Source organism: Typopeltis vanoorti, chromosome 4 (genome assembly GCF_054136105.1).
Source record: "Typopeltis vanoorti isolate ZY-2024b chromosome 4, IOZ_Tvanoo_1.0, whole genome shotgun sequence".
Lineage (NCBI taxonomy): Eukaryota > Metazoa > Arthropoda > Arachnida > Uropygi > Thelyphonidae > Typopeltis > Typopeltis vanoorti.
The window spans coordinates 7,143,664-7,167,177 of NC_143552.1; the positions used below are offsets into that span (position 1 = coordinate 7,143,664).

Consider the following 23,514-nt stretch of genomic DNA (forward strand, 5'->3'; position numbering starts at 1 on the left):
TAGCATGAATGGTTGTGTGGCAATGGCTACAATCATTCCTCTTAGCAGAGGAATGATTGTAGCCATTGCCATACTCCCTATCATTCCATCAGGCAAGCATTCCTCTGGTCCTCATCTCTATGCATCCCCAAATCATTGAATCTCCATACATGATTCTTCTCTCACTGGCATTCTCAACTCTTTCTGCTTTTAATCTCTCTCTCTCTTTCCCTTCTGCTCCTCTCTTCCATTCTCTTGCCTTCCTCTCTCTTGTCCCTCCTTCATACCTATATTCTCATTCTTCTCACAGCTACCCTCCTAGTCTTTTCATTCAACTTCCTCAACTCAGTCTTTATTTCTTCCATCTTCTTTGTCAACAGTTCTGTTTTTCTCTCTCTCCTCACACACATCCTGTTTTCAGTCAACATTAATACATACAATCATGGCCATCCAACAAACCATGTCCCTCTGCTACACTGCCCAAGGGCAGTGTAGCAGAGGGACATGGTTAGATTCATACATACATCTTTCACATTCACTTCCTCCCCTCCCAGATAGAAGGTCACTGTAAATAGAAAAAATGAATCAATGAATGAATGTGGGGGGGGGGGCAGAGATAATAATTGTTCTGTAAGTTTGGAGTTGAACTTGAGCTGTAGCTCTACCTGTGCAACAGATTTATGAGATGGGACAGCATGACTAATGCTAATTCTAATGAACAGTGTCCATGGAATTATTTGTAAAAAAATGTACATAACAGAAACAACATCTATGAAACAAAGTGGAATGAATTAATGAGGGATGGATTGTGATTTCAAATTAATTGCCCTCCAGTGTTTCAGGGAACTCTGTAAGGCCACTCTTCTCATGTCAGATCAGTATTCATTGCTTGGAACGATTTGTGATTTATATGAGGTTAATAGCTCTTCAGATGCAAAGTAATACCTTGAGCAAAAAATGCTGAGGAGGCAATATTTTTAATGTGTTATGCAAAGAAATTTGAGGTTAGAATAATCCAAAGATGAGCTATCCCTTCTTGTCTGGAGATTTTGTCAAAAGTAAGACTGAAAAAAAAAAGATTATTTTTTTGAGAGAAATGAAAGATTGTTTTACTGTTATTGAAATTAACATAGTAATCAGAACCACAATGAAGAATGGTTTGTGAGATAAGAATTTCAGATTGCAGAAGTTGATATTCAGTCAATTTTGTTCTAGTGCAAGGCTTGTCAAATGAGAAAGAGGAGTGCAGTGTACTGTACTGTTACTAGCAAAACTGTGTATTGAATTTGCAATCTGCTGAGGGTTATGTTGATATATAGAAAGAAGAGAGCAGGTGAATGAATGGAGTCATGTGAAACACTAGCATTAGTTGTATAGTCTGAGGATAAAGATCTATCTGCCATTACATAATGTACTTCCAAACAGAAAACTGGCAACACATTTGCAGAAGTGACAAAATAGACTAACATGATGGAAGCCTTTTTAATAGAACTTTGTGTGAAATCTTATCAAAAACTCTTTAGAGATATCAAGACCAATCACTTGAGATTTCCAACCTCTTCTATGCTATAAGTCCAAAGGTGAAGTACATAAACAGAACCCCCTCCTAATCTGTTCAGTGACAGTTGTAAAATCCATGTTAGCAATCATTCATTAGTTGAGTGGATTCATTCAAGGTAGTATAGATGGTTAATGTTAATAATGTTCTCGTTACTTCCAAAAGACTGAAGTGAGTGATATTCTAATGGTAAATAGATGATAAAGATTTGTTGCCCTTCTTATTAATGAGATGAATATGGACTAATATCCAGGTTGTCCAATACAGAAGAATAGAAAGGTGGTGACAAGAGTGAACTCTGGATCACAATCCTTCAGAACAGTTTATGAAGTGACATCAGAACCAGAAGACTTCTTTTTATTCAGTTTGGACAAGATTTTCTGATCTCTAACTCCCTCCCCCTCCTCCTCCTCTTCCCCCCCCCCCCCAAAAAAAAAAAAGATTGGATGTTGCATTGAACAATAGGAGAACATTTACTGAGATCATCTATGTAAAAATTTACAGAAAAGTAAGAAGCTAGGATATATTGGCTTTTTCTGTGGGTAACGATACAACGAAACCATCTGTGTGCATAAGAGATTAAAAGTTACAGCCATTAGCTTCAGCAAGAGACCAGAAAGAATAATTGTTGCTTAGATATGCAAGATTCTAGCTTTTATCCTTCCTGAAATCACTTTTGGATGTATCGATAGTTTACTAGCATCTATTTTGGAAAAAGTAAGATGGAGATATCAATTTTATTTTTTTCAAAGCATAAAATAGATGATATAAACAATGGTTGGAAAAAGTAAGATGGAGATATCAATTAAAGGTAATTGCAATATGTCAATTCATCTTTTATGTACTTGGCACACTTCTTGAAGAATAAAGGCATAGATATGGAATGAGAGTTGAAAGTGGAATGGAAGAATAAATGTTTGCATATCGCCAAGAAATGTTTCAGTAATGTTTACTACAAATGTTTTGATCCTACTGAAAACAATGTAACCATTGAAATTATATATAAATCTTGAAGATTATTCCACTTAGCATTATAATAATGCCAAACAACATTAGAGTGATTATGATTGTGTTGCTCCATGGAAAAAGAATTCAGCATCACATTGCATATAGGACAAACGGCATACTCAGAAGTGAGACTAGTGAGGAAGAGATCTAGAGTATTTGGAGACTGGTTAGGGTTCAAATGCCTATCAGAATACTGTCGGCATGTGAACTATTTATAAACATCACTGTTGATAGCAAACATTACAGCACCTGCTAGATCAGAGCACTCGGAAAGGGAAATGCACTTGTAGTTGCGAAAACAGTAAAATCTCCAAGGAAGTTAACTTCATTACTAGGAAAGTTGAAAGATGATCAGTATTTAAAGAAAGGAAATAAAAGGAATATTCAGATTTTTTTTTCTTATGTTGAGCCCATACAGAGAGGTTTGTTGCTCAACTAAAGCTTCAACTGTCAACAAACCTACAGTTTTTGACAGTTGAATTTGTTGAAAAGTAACTGAGAGATTTTAGATATAGAAGATTTTAAAAAAAAAAATAAAAAAAAGTAGGAAAATTGCTGGCATATTAGAGCAAATGAGTGTACTAAATGATACCTTTGACAAAAAAAAAAAAAAAAAAAAAAAAAAGAGTTGAGAGAAAGGGTGTATTGATTGAAGAGCTAAAATTTTGTTTCTGTTTTTAAAAATAAATAAAAAGTGTGGCTTTGCATACCAGAGATGGAAATGAACGCTGTATGAGTGGAAGTGAGATGCACATGGAGAATTTCACCCAACTCTTCAGTAAATTATGTCCTAGGCAGCTCCTACCACTACTTAGACTCTCTGCAAGCACACCTAGCAGAATAAAGTCCTCAAGTAAAAGAAACATTGGGCTTCTCCATGGTGTCTCACATAATTATGAAAACATCACTGATCGATTGCATGCTAGAAGAAATTGGTAACGGGGGGGGGGGGTAACCTGGACTTTGCCCTTGAATCCAAAAATGGATTTTGACCTTCAAGTTTTCACTAACCAGAGTAAGTATTACACCAGACAGTGAGTTATCAACCATCTAGTGATGTTTAGTACCACAAAGGTTTGGGATTTCTTCTGAGGAGTGTAGCTGCTACACCTCAATCCCTATCTACATAATATGTATAGAAAGTGCCATTGGTTATTCATAACAGTGTTTCACTTATAAAAAATGAGTCCAGAAGAAATAATTTATTGAACCTGTAATATTTCATTTCTTTTCTAATTAGTATCATCTGAGCACAAATTACAATTGTGGTTGCATACAGCCCTCAATTAAAATGTTATGGAAACAGTTCCAGTTATAACTGAAAAGAAGCTGTCTTAATCATCTAGGGATTACTGCTAATTGTGGTTATCAGAATGACTGATTCCCAGATCTATGGCAGATAAATAGCCGTATTTGTTAAGGTTAGGGAGGGGGGTGCTTCATAGCCAATGCCAGTTTATCTCTCAGACCTGTAGTGACTTTTGAAATTGATATAGATTAAATGGAAAAATTTTTCATCTTGCATTTAATCATTATGAAAGATATTCAGAGCATAAGCTGCCAGTCCTAACTGCCATGCATATGATCAGTTTAGGTCCTTGTGTTCTTCAAAGCAGATGTTACCAGATATACTAGTCTGTCCAAAGCAGGCCACTGCAGTAACAGGTAACTTTATACACTCCAGGATCTGTAACAGGATAAAGTTGATCCTTAGGAGAACAGATGAAAGTATCTTGTTGAATGTGTGGGTTGAAGATAGTATGGCGATTATTTTTGCCGAAACTTCAGGTGCCTTTTCAGATATACCTTGAACATAAGAGATGGAAATAATTTTGTTGTGATCTTGTGTATTGCTAGTAGGAGAAATGGTAGGGTTTTGTTTATTTTATGGGGGTTTTAGCCATTGGTTTTAAAAAAAAAAAAATTTGCAAAGGCCAAGTTCATTTTGAGAGATGCCATTAGAACAAATAGTCCTGCCTGTTTGTGTAAGTATTTTGAAGATGCCATACTGCTGGGGCGGATGGTGGTGTGATTGCTCATAGAAGTGCCTTCCCATTTGTGCGGGTATTCTGTGAACAGAGAACGATAATGAACCATTCAGTGGCTGCTAGTGTGAAGGAATAGAAGACAGCTGTCAGTTTTATTTCAAACAGTTAAAGATTGTGTTATAGTCCTTTGGAAATACTTCATGACAGAGGCTCTTCCACAGAACAGGTGGTTGGATTTTTTTGTGGGGGTCCCCCATTCCTCCCACCCCTTAGGACTGGTTGAGCACTCTTAGTGAGGGATTAAATATGTATTTTAAGACTGTAGATCTGTGTGTGTGTGTGTTCACAGGCCAGTGTTTGCCTGTTCTGAGGGATGAAAAACCCAAGTTTCTGGGTAAAAAACCCTCTACCTTCATATGAGATTGGCTAACTCACCTTTATAAATTAAAGATACCAAGAAATTATATTCTTGGTTTAATCCTTTATCCAAGTGTAAGCAAACAAAGTTTGCACCTGAAGCATTTTCAGGACTGGGACAACTTGTATATAGAAGCTAATGACTTCACATCACTTGTCTTAGTATCCCATAATGCAAAGCACATCTCCTTACAGACATGTATAATGCTATGCATTATGGGAAGGGTCACTACCCTTTATTGAGGTCTCATCAGTGGGAGCCAGATCCAGAGGGGATACTAAGGTTGAAGTATTCCAAGACTGGTCAGAAGAGAAGTACCATATTTCAGCAAAAAAAGATGGTGTAGAAGTGATTTGATTATGCTAGGAAAGGTTTGAAATAAGAGTCACTCTGAGAAGAGAGATCTGGCCTTGACTTTCAACCTGATAATTATCAAAATTAAAAGGAAAACATACAAAGTCTTTTTTTGTGAAATGACAATCAAAACCGTTTTGGACACATTGAAGGTGACTAAGTTGTTTTCTCCCCAATGAAAAACACTGCAGTTGAATGGTTGAGGAAAGAATGTTTGGTGAAACTTGGATGAAATTGGAATAACCAAGAGGAGCAGTTAACTGAACAGTGAACCTGGAAGGAGAACTAGCTGAGAAGAGGTCCAGAGTGTTGGGTGAGTGAAAGGGATTGTCAAGAATTTTGGTAGGGAGATGAATGATCTGTTTTAGGTCATTGCTAACAACAAAATTGGATGAAAGGAGCCAGTTAGAGTTATGGGCATTAAAGTTGCCAAGAAAGATAACTTCAAAGTTTGGGAATTTTAGATTGAACAAAATTGAACTTCAAAGATATGAAGCCAAAGAGGTCAGAATGATTTTCAGAGTTCAGAGAACAGTAAAGACAACAAATGAATGATACAAAATGTGGCAATAAAATCTTAAGGTACAAAAATTCGAAGGGAAGATTCTAGATTAGGCATTCTTTGGGAAGGAATATCAGATCACACAAGGCATATGTGGCCAGATAAGATGGAAAGTGGTTGTAGCGATTTCAAGTTCGGTCAAAAAAAAAGCTTTTCTTTTCTTCTTCTGTCTGAATTATCTGACATTGTGATTAATGGGGTAATGTTATGAAAATATCTGAAAATAATCAATAATTAACTTTACTAATTTCATATTACACGTACAAAACTTCAAAATTCAATATACCTGTATAACTCAATTGCACAAACAAAACTTTCATGAACAAAACACAAGACGTAAACATTTCGATTAAACAAGAAATGATTGTTTAGCAAACAACTTAACTCCTTCCAAGCAGCTTTATATAGGTGGGCCTCCCTTAATGGACCAACTTAACTTCGAGTAATCAGCATAGAACCCTTCTACTTCAAGGAACCAACAGCAAGTGAATATAATGGATTATCTGCCAGCTTAACTTCAGGCAATCGTAATTACAAAAATTGATTTTTTTGTTGTTGCCACAATTGTCTACATTCTATAGCGTAGAGTAATCCCTGATATTTAAAACATTGAGGGAATTCCCAAAAATCAAGTTTAAGTACATCTATGCTGTTCTAGGAAATGATAATTATAATGGAAATGCCCTTTTTTAACAGAACTGAATTCAAAAAGAAATTCCAAAAATAAGCGCCATTTGAACCATGTTAAATCAAAATATACCATGTAAAAATAGAATTGCTTTAGTTTTCAAAATCGTGTAAAAAGAAAATTAGCTGTGTGTATGTATATTGGTAAGCAGATTGACTCAGTTTCTAGATATGTTAAATATTATTTAATGACTGAATTCCGAGATAATAGAGAAACAAGTAAATTTAATATAACCACACAACTGGTTCCGGCAGAATGTCGACTTCATCAGGTGTGATAACATAAAAAGCAAATAAAAGACAGTAAAAAAACATTGCGCCATTACAACAACAACAGAGTGTTAAAAACTGTAGTTATGTTGAATTGGAGTCAGAGCTACAGTTCTGTTGTTATGTACACGCGAGCGTACAACTTCACGAGTTCACCAGTATGGAATAGCAGAGCTATGTGAGTCTGGCAGACTATAACTGAGATTGCTGTTCATGTGGGAAGAGTCGAGGATTATTTCTTTTGATTCCAGGATATGACGTTCTAATTCATCATAACATTTATGAATGTTGGATGTTGAATTCCAATCTATTGATGTTGCAGCCTTCATCATTGGAGTTAACTGAGAACAAGACTTGGCTGGAAAAGTCTCTAGTTCTATTATGAGATGTCTCTCTGGTGTTCTTCGAGACGTAGATAGATAGAATCCATACGTTCTTAATGCCACGGAATACAATCGAAAAATTGAGATTATCCTCTGAAATCGCTCTACCTACACCTCGCTAGAACACGACCCCACAAAAACACAAGTGTTAAAAAACTAAAAAACTTACTTTAAAAAGTGTCTTCCTGACCCCCAGAAATCACAAAAAAACTCAAACCTTTCTGTCCCCCCCCCCGAATATATGGTTTACCAAAAATCCACAAATCCAATTCCCCACTAAGACCTATAGCAGATTAGTAGATGCCACTAACTCACCTTGCTACAAACTGTCAAAACAGTTGGCCAACTCTCTGACCCCCTCCCTCACTGGACTTTCCACATCCTATATAAAAAACTCTACCCATTTCAAAACCCTCAAAAAATTTAACCTTAAATAACACAGACATATTGGTAAGCTTTGACATCTCATTGTTTACCAATATTCCCTTAATTGATACCTTAACACTCTTAAAAAACGTTTTTCCTTCTGACATCTTAGATCTCTTTTCCTTTGCCATCTATTCTGGTTATTTTTCTTGGAAGAACAAAATCTATAAGCAGATAGAAGGAACATCTCCTCATTGTTTTCCAATATTCCCTTAATTGATACCTTAACACTCTTAAAAAACGTCTTTCCTTCTGACATCTATTCTGGTTATTTTTCTTGGAAGAACAAAATCTATAAGCAGATAGAAAGAACCGCCATGGGTTCTCCCCCTCACATTCCCCTTACCAATTTTTATATGGAAGATTTTGAAAAACGAGCCATAGACTCAGCCCCTCTCAAACCTTCCATCTGGCTAAGATATGTAGATGATGTGTTCTCTATTTGGCCTCATGGCCCAGACACATTAGAAGCCTTCCTCAGTCACCTCAACAGCCTACATCCAAGAATCCAGTTCACGATGAAAAAGGAAAAGAACAATTGCTTACCCTTCCTAGACACCTTAGTTACACGCCTTCCCAACAGTACACGTTCCTTCACTGTATATAGAAAACCCACACACAGGCAGATACATTCACAAACTCTCCCACCACCACCCCTCTCAACAATATGGCATTATTAAAACTCTTACCAAGAGAGCCCACAATGTTTGTTCCACTGGAACCGCTTTACAACTGAGCTTGACCACATACACAACACTTTCCTCTCCAATGGCTACAATGATCACAGCATTAGAAAAATAATCAGATCTTCCCCCATTCCCCGGTCTTCTCTTCAAAAAGAGTTTAGAAATGCCGTCATCATACCCTACATCCGTGGCACATCTGAAACAATAGCCAAGATTTTTAAAAAAATACAACCTACACACAGCATTTAAGCCCCACTGCAAACTTGCTACCCTCATCCGCTCTACAAAAGATCAGCTCTCTCCTCTCTCAGTGCCTGGAGTCTATAAAGTATCCTGTTCCTGTAAACTGGCGTACTTTGGACAGACAGGCAGATCAGCTACTATCTGCCTGGAGGAACATAAGTCATACATCTGCAAGCACGACTATGGTCAGTCAGGCCTGGCTGACCATGTCTTGGATACAACCCACAGGATCTCATGAAAAAAACCACCATGCTCCACCACAGCAAATTCAAAAGAGAAAGACTATTCTTAGAATCAGCAGCTCTCAGGAATCAACCAAATCTTAACAAATATAGTTGCATTAAGCTTCCTAAGATTTGGAAAATGCTTATCACCAGAGGTCCCACTTTACATTCCAGGCCACTTACAACTGCCCTTAGAGGGCGCTCCACCTAGATAGGACTTTAGTGTCTCCCACGTGGTTGGGCTTAGTATTGTTTATTTGTTTTTATGTGACATTAGTTTTTTTGTAATCCCTGAAGATGTCTCATTGACTGAGACGAAATATAGGAAGAATTAAATTCTGTTTTTAATCCTTTGAGTGCTGTATACAATCCATTAAGCCTCCAATGTGAGGTAGATAGATAGATGACTTTTCTGTGACTTTCCTGTGACTTTTCAGTTTGGCTGTAATATGGTTTCCCACAGTCGCATATGATTCTGTAGACACCTGGAAACTGAAGATGGTGATGATTTACTTTAGGTTGGCTTAGAATTGACCGAGGTTTAGGTAGAGTGGAGAAACACATTTGATATTGTACTCCTACAAAATTCTTGCCAGTTTAGGGGGAAGAGAACTGATGTAAGGTAAGTAGATGAATTCTGTCTACAGAATCATATGTGACTGTGGGAATCCATATTATGGCCAAACTGAAAAGTCTATCTATCTATATCTCGAAGAACACCAGAGAGACCTCATACCATAGAACCAGAGCCAGCGCCTTCTCCAGCCATGTCTTGTTCTCAGTTAACTCCAATGATGAAAGCTGCCAACATCAAATAAATTGGAATTCAACATTCATAAATGTTACGATGAATTAGAACGTTGTATCCTTGAATCAAAAGAAATAATCCTTGACTCTTCCTACATGAACAGCAATCTCAGTTAATAGCCTCCAGACTCACATTGCTCTGCTATTCTGTACCGTGAAGTTATACACTCATATGTACATAACGAAGAACTGTAGCTCGGACTCCAATTCAAACATACTACAGTTTTTAACACTCTGTTGTTGTTGTAATGGTGCAATGTTTTTTACTGTCTTTTATTTGCTTTTATGTTATCGCACCTGATGAAGTCGGCATTCCGACGACACTAGTTGTGTGGTTATATTAAATTTACTTGTTTCTCTATTATCTCGGAATTCAGTCATTGAATAATATTTAACATGTCTAGAAATCGAGTCAATCTGCTTACCAATAATCATATTTCTTATGACGAGGATAAACAGCAATTTATAAAAGTATATCAGAAGACTCAGGAGCATTGAACTTTTCATCAACAGGCTTATTTTCTTAAAATGGTGTAAGTTTTATTCATTTATTCCCAATTACAATTCAAAGAACTCATAACAACAGAAAGTGCACATAGAATTTACTGGAAAGCAAAACTAGAACTCTTATCGGAAAGAATTGTTGATATGTAACGCAGTGTGGCTTCTCTTTTTACAAAAAAATCAACTTTAGAAAGCCGTTTAGGGGTATCCTTAGACAATCTGTCATGAAACAATATTAAAGAAATAAGCACACAGTTTGCTTCGAGAACACAAAACATCAATAAATCAAATCTTATTAATAAATTAAATTCTCTCAAACTTGCACAGGAAGGATCCTCCTCTAACTAATCATTCTCATGGGCTCAAAAAAGTAGTGGTAAACAAATCGTCCTATATCCTCAGTCCTGCAGAAGAAAATATCCTTTCAAAAGGTCTCGATTTCATCCTTTTGCCAAAATCAATCCCTAGAGAATTTTTTCTCACTAAAATAGAAAAGGCTGCTTCTCTACTACCGTAGACACGAATTTACTTCTCATGGAAGCCATACTCGCGATCAACAACAAAACCTCCTACAGACAGCATTTCTCCTCATGAAAGACTAGCCATTAAACAAATGAAGAAGAACAAAGATATTATCATCCTCCCAGCTGACAAAGGAAATGCAACCATAATCCTTAATAAAAACAGAATACTGCAATAAAATCTTGGATTTAGTAGAGTCAGATACGTACTTATACAGATTTTTGGTCGTAAAATGTTAAAATATATAAGACTTATTGATAACCTGACCATAGATATTTAATTCGTACGTACGTACGTTCGTGCAATATTGCCTACTGGTTTCGCTAGTAACTGACTAGCTTTCTCAAGGCTTGCACAGTACAAAAAAAAATGGTAAATGCAAAAAAGGTTTAAGAATACAAAAAACGTTAGTACCTGTTATGTAGCCAAGGTAACACTTTCGCATGGCATGTCTGTATGTATCATGAACAAATCTTTTGTTCATGATACTTAGTAGAAAGTCACGATTCATACAGACATGTCACGCGAAAGTGTTACCTTAGCTACCTAACAGGTACTAACGTTTTTTGTATTAAACCTTTTTTGCATTTACCATTTTTTTTGTACTGTGCAAGCCTTGAGAAAGCTAGTCAGTTGCTAGCAAAACCGGTAGGCAGTATTGTACGAATTAAATATCTATGGTCGTGTTATCAATAAATCTTATATTTTTCAGATAGGTACTCTCAACTAGAGAGAGACCTCACAAGAGAGATACATAATCGGACCAACAATCTTCTTAAAACAATCATGGAACTATTTAAATTATACATGTTTTTGGTCATAAAATGTTACAAAATATAAGACTTATTGTTAAACTGACCATAGATTTTTAATTTGTATGTATGTTCGTACAATATTGCCTACCGGTTTCGCTAACTGACTAGCTTTCTCAAGGCTTGCACAGTACAAAAAAAATGGTAAATGCAAAAAAAGGTTTAATAAAGTTCAAACAGAACTGTCTCAAATCACTATAACACTATCACAAAATGGTTATCCTCGAAACATCGTCAACAAATTTCTATACAAAGATAACCAACAAGAAAGAACAGTCTCCCAGCAAATTACAACAGCAGTCATCCCCTTTATGGGTTCAATATCCACCAAAATTGCAAGATTTTTAGGGCCCATAACATTAGGATCGTGTTTTAACCAACTACTAGCATCAGACAGGTTCTAAGATCTCCTAAAGACAGTTCCATTTTATAAATATCCAGGTGTGTATAATATTCCATGCACGTGTGGTCTTTCCTACATTGGACACACTTCGAGAAGTCTGGAAATAAGACAGAAATAACATGTTGGCGATGTAAATTACAACAGAACGCCTCCAGGTTAGCACATCACTTTTCAACTTCGAACCACACTATAGACTGGAATAACAGCTCTATGCCCTACATAGACGAAGATTACAGACATCGATTATTTAAAGAAGCAGCAGTAGTGCTACGTACAGGCAGCAACCAAAACAGAAATCAAGGGAGTATCGGTAGGCAATATCATACGAACATACGTACGAATTAAAAATCTATGGTCAGTTTAACAATAAGTCTTATATTTGGAACCATGGAACTGCCAAGAAATATCAGTCTATCTCTACGTTCTCTTCATCCGCTCATTCCCCGATTCTATGAGCCTTAAAGGAATATTTTCTTTATGTATCTTTGGAAGGCCATACAATCGGGGAATGATCGGACGAAGAGAATGTAGTTCTTGGTAGTTCCATGGTTGTTTTAAGAAGATTGTTGGTCCGATTTGGGGGTCTCTCTCTAGTTGAGAGTACGTATCTGGCTAATAAATCCAAGAGTTTATTGCGGTATTCTGTTTTTATTAAGGATTATGGTTGCGTAATCCATATGCAACCATAATCATCCTCGCTACCTCCTTGAAAGTCTTCACAGGGAAATCTTCTTACATCAAAAATTCAGCTGACTTTGTTTCCAAGATAAAGAAATCTCAAACTCAAGAATTCAGACATCATGGCAAGTTTCAGTGTAGTAGCACTTTTTATTAATGTTCTCACTCTTCTAAGAAACAAGATTTCAAAAAAAGATGTTCTCTTTACTTTCACATTGTATTAATTCAGGCTACTTCAAGTTTGAAGATGAGATTTACAAACAAAATAATGGATTGGCCATTGGTAGTCCAAAAGTAGTCCGCTGTCTCCGATACTAACTAACATTTTTTTGAAAGATTTCGAAGAAAAAAACATTTCTTCTGCTACACTGAAACCTAAATTTCGCTCTGTTATATAGACAATATTTTCTTGATTTGGTAGCACAGCATAAACAACCTTCACATTTTTCTAAATCATTTGAAAAACTTTCATCTAGATATCAAGTTTACTGCCGAACTTGAAGTAAATGATAGATACCTGCATGCGTCCTCTCACCACTATCCATCATAAAAATTAGGCATTATATCCACTCTCGTTCATCATGCCAGGTCTGTACTGTCAGACGAAAAAGAGCTCAAAAATGAAAAATATATAAAAGGACCTTCACAAATACTGGTTCCTCTTCCAAAAGTATTAATAAAATACTATACCACCATCATCAAAACACTGTTGAGGCTTCTACCAACCCCCAGAGCTTACATCTCCTTACTTTACATCAGTTCTCTCTCCTCTAAACTGGCAAGAATTTTGAAGAAGTTCAATATCAAAATTTGTTTCTCCACTCTACCTAAACTCTGGTCAATTCTAAGCCACCCCAAAGAAAATTATCACTATCTTCAGTTTCCAAGTGTCTACAGAATCATTATGCAACCGTTGGAAACCATATTACGGCCAAACTGAAAAGTCTATCTATCTACATCTCGAAGAACACCAGAGAGACATCTCATACAATAGATCCAGAGCCAGCGTCCTCTCCAGCCATGTCTTGTTCTCAGTTAACTCCAATGATGAAGGCCGCCTACATCTTATAAATTGGAATTCAACATCTCCGACATTCATAAATGTTACACTGAATTAGAACGTCGTATCCTTGAATCAAAAGAAATAATCCTTGACTCTTCCTATGTGAACAGCAATCTCAGTTATAGTCTGCCAGACTCGCATAGCTCTGCTATTCGGTACTGGCGAACTTGTGAAGTTATATGCTTGCATGTACATAATAATAGAACTGTAGCTTGGACTTCAATTCAAACATAACTACAGTTTTTAACACTGTTGTTGTAATGGTGCAATGTTTTTTACTGTCTTTTATTTGCTTTTTATGTTATCACACCTGATGAAGTCGGCATTCCCACAAAACTAGTTGTGTGGTTATATTAAATTTACTTGCTTCTCTATTATCTCATAATTCAGTCATTAAATAATATTTGCGTGTGTGTGTGTGTATATAATCTGTAAATGAGAAATGCATTTAGAAGTTGAATTCTCTTCTTTTCTGAATTAGTAGTTTGAGGTGAATATTAAATCTGTGCAGGATTTTCTTTTCATAAAAGTCATTTTTTCTTCATTTATAATTGTTTTCTACTATAGGGTTCCAGTCATTGGGTATTTTTCAAGAACTATATTTTGTTTATTAATATAAGAAACATTTGGTTAAATTTATTTTCTACATATTTTATAATTTATATTTGGATAGTATCTGTTCTGGTGATTTTTTATTTTTCCTATCTTCTGATGCTTCATTTGATTTTTTTCATATTATTTGGAAAAGTATTATCAGTTACATTTTTTAAAGTCTTTTAATAATTCTTGTTGTTTATGTCCTTGTCAGAGTTTACAATAGCAGTTTATCCATTTTTTGTCATCTCTCTCCAATATCTATTCTTTCTTTTGTTTCTATCTGCAAGAACTTCATTGTTTTATATATTTTGGGTTGTGATGTATATATTTCTTTTTCTAATTTGAGTGATTGTGATAAGATAATTATCCTAACTTATATTCTATTTCACTTCTAGTTTTCTTGTTGTAAGTAATGCATGTATTTTTTTTTTTTTATCTTCAATTCTTGATTTCATATTCAGTCATTGTTTTTCTAGACTTTTTTCTGCGGCTTTGTGTGTAATAATCAGTGTCTGATTGTCCATTCTGTCTATTCTTTCCTTTGTTTCTTTTAAGTTTTTATTTATGTTTTCTTGATATGCATTCGTTTTTTTTTTGTTTTTTTTTTCTATTTGCAGTAATCCAGTGGTTTTCATGAATTAAGAATCAAAGAGAAAAATCACAGTGACTTGGGAAAAAGGAAAAATAGCTATATATGAACTTCAGTTACATTATGTAAAAAATAACATTGAGCTCAAATACCATATTAAAATGAGTGGTGCTGTCAGCAGTATATACAAATGACCCAAAGAGGCCTACCAGATGATTGGTCCTTTTTTGGGCCAACCATCTGGCTACCTCAGGACCAACCTGGTCAAGAATAGCCCAAAATAGAGCCGAATGGAACAACATGGGGAAGGCCTTTGTCTAGCAATGTAAGTCCACAGACTGTGGACCCATTTTTGACAATCATAATCAGCATCCCAATATGGGATGCTGATTATGGTTGTGTGAAGGAAGGTCATGGGCTACAACCACAATGACCAATATTTCTGATTATCTGCTTACTGAAACAGGAATGCAACTCCAAATTACAATCTGACCTCATGTTGGCTACAGAAACATTGGTATCTGCCCCACTGTGCACAAAAGGCTTCACAAAGGTGGTCTTTGTGCTTTTTCTTAGAAGATGATATTGTGTCATCATTGAGCAAATCTCATGGACCATTATCTTCAAGAATTATCTATCATACATGTGGACCGGCCAGCCAAGTCTCCTGACCTTAATCCTACTAAGCACATCTGGGATGCTCTGAGTGGATGTGTTGCTGCTTTCAACTACCCCTTTCCAAAACCGTCAGAGACTTAGGAGAACTTTCCAGTAGGAATGGCTATTACCAGCTGATTTCTTAGACACCATTATAAACAGCATGAAATATTGTTGTGAGTGCTGTATTGGTTTGGGGGAGGGCACGTTCCTTATTTGAGGCACTTTGAAAATCTCACCTTATTGTTTTTGACCACTGTCTTCATGTACCCATGGTTACTGAATTGAATAGTCTATTTACAGTTTTTGTGGATGTTTCTTTCGCATCTTATATTGCTTTTCACCAAATAGTGTACAAATTCACAGTTTTTGAGTTATTGTGATCTTTCTTCTTCTTGTTCCTTAATTTATGGAAACCTGTGTGGATTTATTTATATCTTCATTACCTTTCCAAATTCATTCTAACAATATTCCTCCAGATTAGTTTGTTATATTTCAAGATTCCAGTATTGTCATATTGTATACTTCTAATTTGTGGCTCACAAGCACTTTTTTTGCTAACCATTTCTCTCCCCTTCTGTTTAGTTCTGCTCACATATTCTTGAATGCTAAAAGTGTCAAGTGCCTTTCTAGTACTTTTGATTTTAATATGATGCCATCTGTTCACTCTGGTGATTTTTATGAAATCTCCCCATATCTGGGCTCTGATCATATTTTACTGTTATCATAACTCACATATTCAGAAGTTAAAATTGGTTAACTGCTTAGAACATAAGTGATATATTCACTTTCAGCAACATAGAAAATTGGATTTGCAAACCATGCCTTGGCCATAGACCACATAGTAAATTGAATTGGTTAAAGAATGACTTTATTGCTTATAAAATCTGAGCAAGAATGATTTCATGCATGACTTTCAGAGTTGAGACTATCATCTGCACAGTAGCAACATGTGATATTAAAAAATAGTAATAAAGAAAGAATGGGTTTCTTCTAAAAATGGGTTTGACTTGTGTTGAATTTTTTCTTGACTATTATTTATAAGACTAGTACACTTTTTTTATATAATGTTCGTCAAGTAGCTTTATTTTATTATCCTACATGTTTCGCCAATATTTTTCTATCGGCATCTTGAGGGAATACAAACTAGTAAGCTATATGAAGTAACAGACTAGGTTATAACTGATGGTTCTAATTCATACAAAAAATTAGTATGAATTTTTTGTATGAATTAGAATATTCATATCCATATGGATAATTCATATGGATATGAATTATCCATATGCTCAAGAAGAAAAGAGCTATAAAGTACACAACAGATAAGAATGATCTACAAATGGAATTAACTACAATATCCAGAGAACTATCTTTAAATGGTTATCCAAAAAGACTACAACAAGATTCTCTTGACTGATATACCACATAGACAACGTGATGACCTCCAATACATCAGTACTATTACTATTCCATTTGTCAGCAGCATTTCCAAAAAATTAGCTAACCTTCTAAAATTATATAATATCAGAGTAGCATTCAAGCCAATCAACACTATTCGGAAATTTTTAAGATCACCGAAAGATCCTCATCCATTCTACAAGTACTCTGGAGTATATAATATACCTTGCTCATGTGGTATTAGTTATGTAGGTCAGACCTGTAGAAGCTTTGAAACGAGAAAGAAAGAACACATAGGATATGTCAGAAACAACAGACAAGACATTTCAGGCCTTTCTTGCCACTTTGCCTCTACTAACCATCACATTGAGTGAGATAAGAGCCTTATGTGCCCTATATACAAGATAACTACCATTCAAGAACCTTCAAGGAAGCAGCTACAGTCGCCCGTAAAACTGAAAACCTAAACAAGAATCAAGGTCTAACCTTACCAGAAATTTGGAAAGCTTTAATCAGATCATTAAACATCAAAGAAATGAACTTTCATAACAATTACATCATGCGCCATAATGAATAAATCACGTTCCCGAGACACGCGCATTGCCTCGTTCAATACTAATTTTTTGTATGAATTAGAACCATCAGTTATAACCTAGTCTATTATCTTCATATAGCTTACTAGTTTGTATTCCCTGAAGATGCCGATAGAAAAATATTGGCAAAACATGTAGGATAATAAAATAAAGCTACTTGACGAACATTATATATATATAAAAAAAAAAGTGTACTAGTCTTATGGGTTTGACTTTTTCTTGTTTTGTCTTGTCTTAATCTGTTAAATACTCATGATGTTCCTTGAACATCAAACAAGAATGAATTTACAAAGATTTGATAACAGAACCTGAACCTCAGATCAAAACTTATGTAAAGGCTCTAAAACATCAATAAAAATAAGACTGAGATTTATAAGATGTTTAACTGATTCACCCTCTAAGCATTCAGGACACATTGTGCTAATGCATTACACTCATCCACCTCTCTTCATTCCTATGTTCACTACACTTTTACTTCAGCTTTCACAAGTGGCTTCTCATTCTACCTCTTACACCTTCCATTGTATAATATCAACTGTATTGATATAGTAAAATCTCTTCATCCACTTTAATATCTGCATTGTCATATCCCTTTTGCAGTTATCTATAAAACTGCAATACGCATTCCCTCAAATCTCTCTCCATTATCACCATTCCAGGGTCTTGGTGTTGCCTCAGCAGTTCTACTCTATCAGATTTTGGATTGACAAAGTGTTAGAAATTTCTCTGTTACCTCTTCAGATTTTCTTTCTCACACTGAAAATTAAATGACTAAATATGAGCAGAGTAATTCATGTGCTCCTATTTGTCATTTTGTCCCTTATAGCAACAATGACTGTGTGGTCTTTGTAACACTTCCTGTTAGATTAGATACAATCCTGTTGGTTGCATCATTGTATGTTTTCCTGTTAACTCTTAATTTTAAATAAAAAAAATGAAATATCTTAAACTAAACCATAAGTGAACTTGGACACAGACTGGTAGGTATTCCAGGATCTTATCCTTGTAATTAACCTTATTAACTATTTAGCTCATTAAGAAATTGAGCATTCCTACATCTTTATAATGAAACAAATGTTTAATATAAAAAAATTATGTTGTGTATTTATATTAAATATACACTGTATAAATATATATGATCACAACATAAACAGCATGGAAATCACTTTTTTTTTTTATGCTGTTGCTATTAATGTAGTCTATCAGTTTTATCCTGTATGGAAGAAATTCCAAAATCTGTATCGTGCTTCCGGTAACTTCCCTCTTTGGAATTCACACAGGAGAAAAATTAACTCAAATTCCTCCTATTAGCACATCAGCATCAACATAAATCAATTAGGTTCTTCCTGCATCCTTAACAATTTCAGGATGAATTTAGTTTCTATATGAGAGTCTTATAGAAACTATACCTCTGATTAGAACCATATTAACAACTGCAAATCACATTTCTGACTGATAATCTTAAATAATTCAGCAATAAAGTTCATGACCCACAAATTAAAAGTTTACTGGACCCAGTTCTATTTTTTAATTATTGTATTGACCCCACACCTCAGAGGTCACAAACCTATAATATAACAGTACTATCATAATGAAAATAACATGATAATCACAGTAATAAACTTTAATGAAACTCTACTATGGTTATTGTGTTATTTTCATTGTATGATCATTATGCCACAGGAACCTTTAAAGATTTTACAACAGTACTGGGCAAGTGGTTAAGGAGAAAGATGAAATCTCATAATAAATTTCTTGAAATGCTGGTGATTGTATTCATTGAGGAAACAGTATGGGGAAGGTTGTTTCAGAGAACAGAGATAGATAAAGATAGAGTGTAAAAAGATGCATCATCATCATCATCAAATTCCTGCCATGTAACCTCAAGGGGTGTACAGGATATGATAGTACTACATGAAAAAAATTACATCATTATTAATTTCCTATCTACAATTTTCCTCCAAATCAGTCTGTTACTTGTCAACTCTCCAATATTATCAGATCTTATATTTCTATCGTCTAAAGCACTTTGTACCGTATCAATCCACCTATATCTTGGTCTTCCTCTGGGTCGTTTTCCTGCCAACCTGCAGAGAACACTTCTTTTGCTAATCTTTCCTCGCCCATTCTGTTTAAGTGACCATACCACCTGAGATTAGCTCTGCTAACGAATTCCTGGATGCTGACAATGTCAAGTTCTTTCCTAATATCCTCGTTTTTAATATGATACTGCCATTGATGCCATCTGTTCACGCCTATAATCTTTCTCAGGACTCTCATATCTGAAGTCTCTAATCTTTGGTCAAGTGTTTTACTTCTGACCCAGCTCTCAGATCCATAAGTTAAAACTGGTTTGAACACTGTCTTGTATACAGCTAATTTAGTGTTCCGACTAATTTCTCTCTTATTCCATATGAATTTATTCAATTGACTTCCCACCATACCAGCTTTGCTGATTCTGTTGTCTATTTCTATATTTAATTTACCATCTTCAGTAAAAATCGTGCCTAAATAGCTGAAATGTTTTACTTGTTCCACAGGTTCTCCATTCACAACACAGTTGACATTTTCAATGATTCTGCCTATTTTCATTGTCTTTGTCTTTTTATTGCTGACCTTCATACCATATCTATTACAAGAGCTATTCAATTTAGTCAGAGAATCTTGCAGACTTGTAGCGGATTTATTTAGAAGTATAACATCATCCGCATAAAGCAAAGAGCTGACATTAACATCTCCAATTTTGATATCATGTTTAATACCACTTTCCTTCATAATGTGATCCATATAGATAATGAATAAGAGAGGGGATAATGTACATCCTTGTCTCACACCAGATTTAACATTAAACCATCTTCCTGTACTTTCTTCAATTCTAACTGCTGACTTACAACTCAAATAAAGACTAAGTATTGCTTGATATAATGTCCCATTGACACCATATAACTGCAGCGTATTGAATAGCTTCTCTCTTGGCACATTGTCATATGCCTTTTCCAGATCAACAAAACTTAAATACAGATCTTTGTTATATTCCCATGCTTTCTCGACTATTTGTCGTAAAGTGAAGATCTGATCCTGACAGCCTCTATTTGGCCTGAATCCAGCTGCAATGTTAAATATGTTCAGCAGAGTAGCACTCATGAAAGTACCTATAAAAAGGCTTAATACAGAAACAGAGTGCCTCTGAGAAAGTGATAGAGGGGTTACCAATTAGGCAGATTCTTCTGTATATAATCAAGAATTCTTAGGGAGGTTTTAGATACACTACTACAAATAGTGATAATAATGTTGTAAGGTCTGTCAGATTTGGGATTGATGAAGTGTTAAGAATTGAGCAATAGAAAAATAGTGTTTTGAACAAAAGAGAATACCAGGTTTTGGAGGCTGAGAAAGCTATGAATGCAATATGTTTATGCCAGGATAAGCTGAATGTGAAAGTCAGCATGAGATAGGAATAAACTATCTTTGAATGGAAATTGGAATATCATCTAAACTAAAAAAAAAGCAAAGTAGGATCTTTCTTCCAAGTAATAAGACAAGACATTGTTTTGATGATGATGTAATTTTCTGTTTACATCACCATTTGAGAATGGTGAAAAGATCTTTGTTTAAGAAATTGGTTATGAAAGATCTTGAGTTTGAATCATTTGAATACTACAGAGTTTTGCAAATGAAGAAGAGGAATTGAATAGTATGTCAGTAAAAATAGTACCCTGGGTGTTGAAAGTTTATTTTTCACTAGGTTAGACTATGATAAATTTAGTTTAATCCTTTATCCCAGTGAGAGCAAACAAAGTTTGCGCCTGAAATTATCTTCAGGACTGAATATAGTGTTGTACTATCTTACCTGGGTAAGTAGTACAACACCAGGCAACTCGTAGCAAAGGTGGAGCAAGCTACCATATAGTACAACACTATATTCAGTCCTGAAGATATTTTCAGGTGCAAACTTTGTTTGCTCTCACTGGGATAAAGGATTAAACTAAATTTATCATAGTCTAACCTAGTGAAAAATAAACTTTCAACATCTTTCTCTAAATCCAGAGTAATTTAATAAAAAAAAGTTGGCAACTCCTATAGGTAAAGATGACCTTGCTACTGCTTCTGCCTGGTATCTCTAACTCTGGGCCTGGCTCCCACTGAAGAGACCTCAATAAAGGTCGAAACTAGTCTGGGTAGTGGCCAGTCCCTTAATGCACAACAGTATACATATCCACAAGGAGATGTGTTTTGCATTATGGGAGATACTGGGATAGGAGTGTTGGTAGCTTGCTCCACCTTTGCTACGAGTTGCCTGGTGTTGTACTACTTACCCAGGTAAGATAGTACAACACTATATTCAGTCCTGAAGATATTTTCAGGCACAAACTTTGTTTGCTCTCACTGGGATAAAGGATTAAACTAAATTTATCATATTACTCTGGGATATACAACCATTGATAAAGAAATCTGATGATAAGAATTCATCTATCATGTCATATAATGAACAACCAGAACAGAACTGGTAGTCCATTGCATAATGCAAAAAGACTACAAAAAGGTAGCTTTTGGAAAAGGCCTAATGCTAGACATGATCAATTGCTTTGAAATATCAAGAGCAACCACATGATTTTCCCTATATCTTTCCATGGCCTGTATCCCAAGGTGAGTAAGGAGATCTGCAGTAGAAAGAGAATGAGAGAATTCATATTAGTGGGTCTCTAGATAGTGAAGAAGTGGGTTGTTGATGACCTTCTCCATCGCTTTCTGAGGTCACAACAATGAAATGGTAGTTTCATGGCTGACTTCTATTTCTAGATAAAGGTTTGCTTCCATGTTGTTGGACAGACAAATATGACTGCAGAAATCCTTCTCTCTAGGATACCTGTAGATATTTCTGGAACCTTATGAAGTTTAGATCCAGGTGTATCAAGTATGTTCTTGAAGGCTCATTGTGATCCTGCATACTATTGTTAGATTTCTTTAACTGTTATATGAATTCAAGTTTCTAGTTATTTTTGTTATATCATTTTCTTGGAACTTATCTATATGAAATTATTTTCTTTGAATAATTTTCAGAGATGAAGGCTCTAAAGTGCTTGTGCATTGTAAAATGGGCATCAGTCGATCTGCTTCTGTAGTAATTGCATATGTAATGAAAGCTTATGACTGGAATCTTAAGGAAGCTGTTCAGTTTGTCAAAAATAAAAGAAACTGTATCAAACCTAATTCTGGATTTTTAAAGCAGTTAGAAATTTATCAAGGAATACTGGATGCCAGGTAACTGTCTCTTAAAATTGAATGTAGAAAATTTCTTATTTTATTAAATTATGGTGTATTTTAAAATAATTGTGGGAAGCATATTAGACACAGTATAAATGTATTGAAATTAGCAGTGTACTGAAATTAACAGTACACCAACATTCTGAAAAACAAACTAGCAATTCACTGACAGAATAAGAGAAATACAACAGTCAGTTAACCAATAACAGCAAATCACATCAAAGAAATAATAATTTTTGATATTTGCTGAGGATGAGAATTTCCCAAACTTTTGGAATTGAGAAGCAGTCATTCGGATTTAAATGTGGATGGGAACAAACCTTCTGGACTTTCTTTGAAAAGATATTCGTATTTAAAACTGCTTTGAATTAAGCAAGCATGATTCCAGCAGACACTGTGAACTTTATGATATGCAATGTATTACTGATGTTCACTGATTCTTTTTTTCTGTCCACATTATGTTAAACTACAATTGCAAGGAACCTGATAGATACCAGGTAGAGATAGAACTGAAAGTTTTCTCTCTGTAATGTGAAAAATGTGAGAAATTATGTTGATTGGAAAATATACTATCTATCAATAATTGTCCAGACACTTTAACAATTTACAATTGATACCAGCAGGCAAACCCTAATATCGTGTATGTCCACCTTTGGCTATGATCACCTCCTGTGCCCTTTGAGGAAGGTTTTACACCAATGTGTGGCAGACTTCAGGTGGAATTTGTCTTCATTCCTCCATCAAGCAGCACTGAGTTTAGCAACAGATCGAGGATGTTCTGCTCTGGACCTCAATTGTACTCCAATTCATCCCACAGGTGTTCAATGGGGTTGAGGTCACGAA

General features: G+C 35.3%; 1 protein-coding gene across 1 annotated transcript in view; it reads left to right on the forward strand.

Annotated features, from left to right (window-relative positions):
• Nucleotides 1-23,514, forward strand: part of ssh (Protein phosphatase Slingshot) — a 412,359-nt gene that overhangs the window by 344,217 nt on the left and 44,628 nt on the right. The window contains exon 12 of the mRNA XM_090391626.1: nucleotides 22,468-22,668. Within this exon, the coding sequence (XP_090247752.1) occupies nucleotides 22,468-22,668 (201 nt within the window). The remainder of the gene's footprint in view (nucleotides 1-22,467; nucleotides 22,669-23,514) is intronic.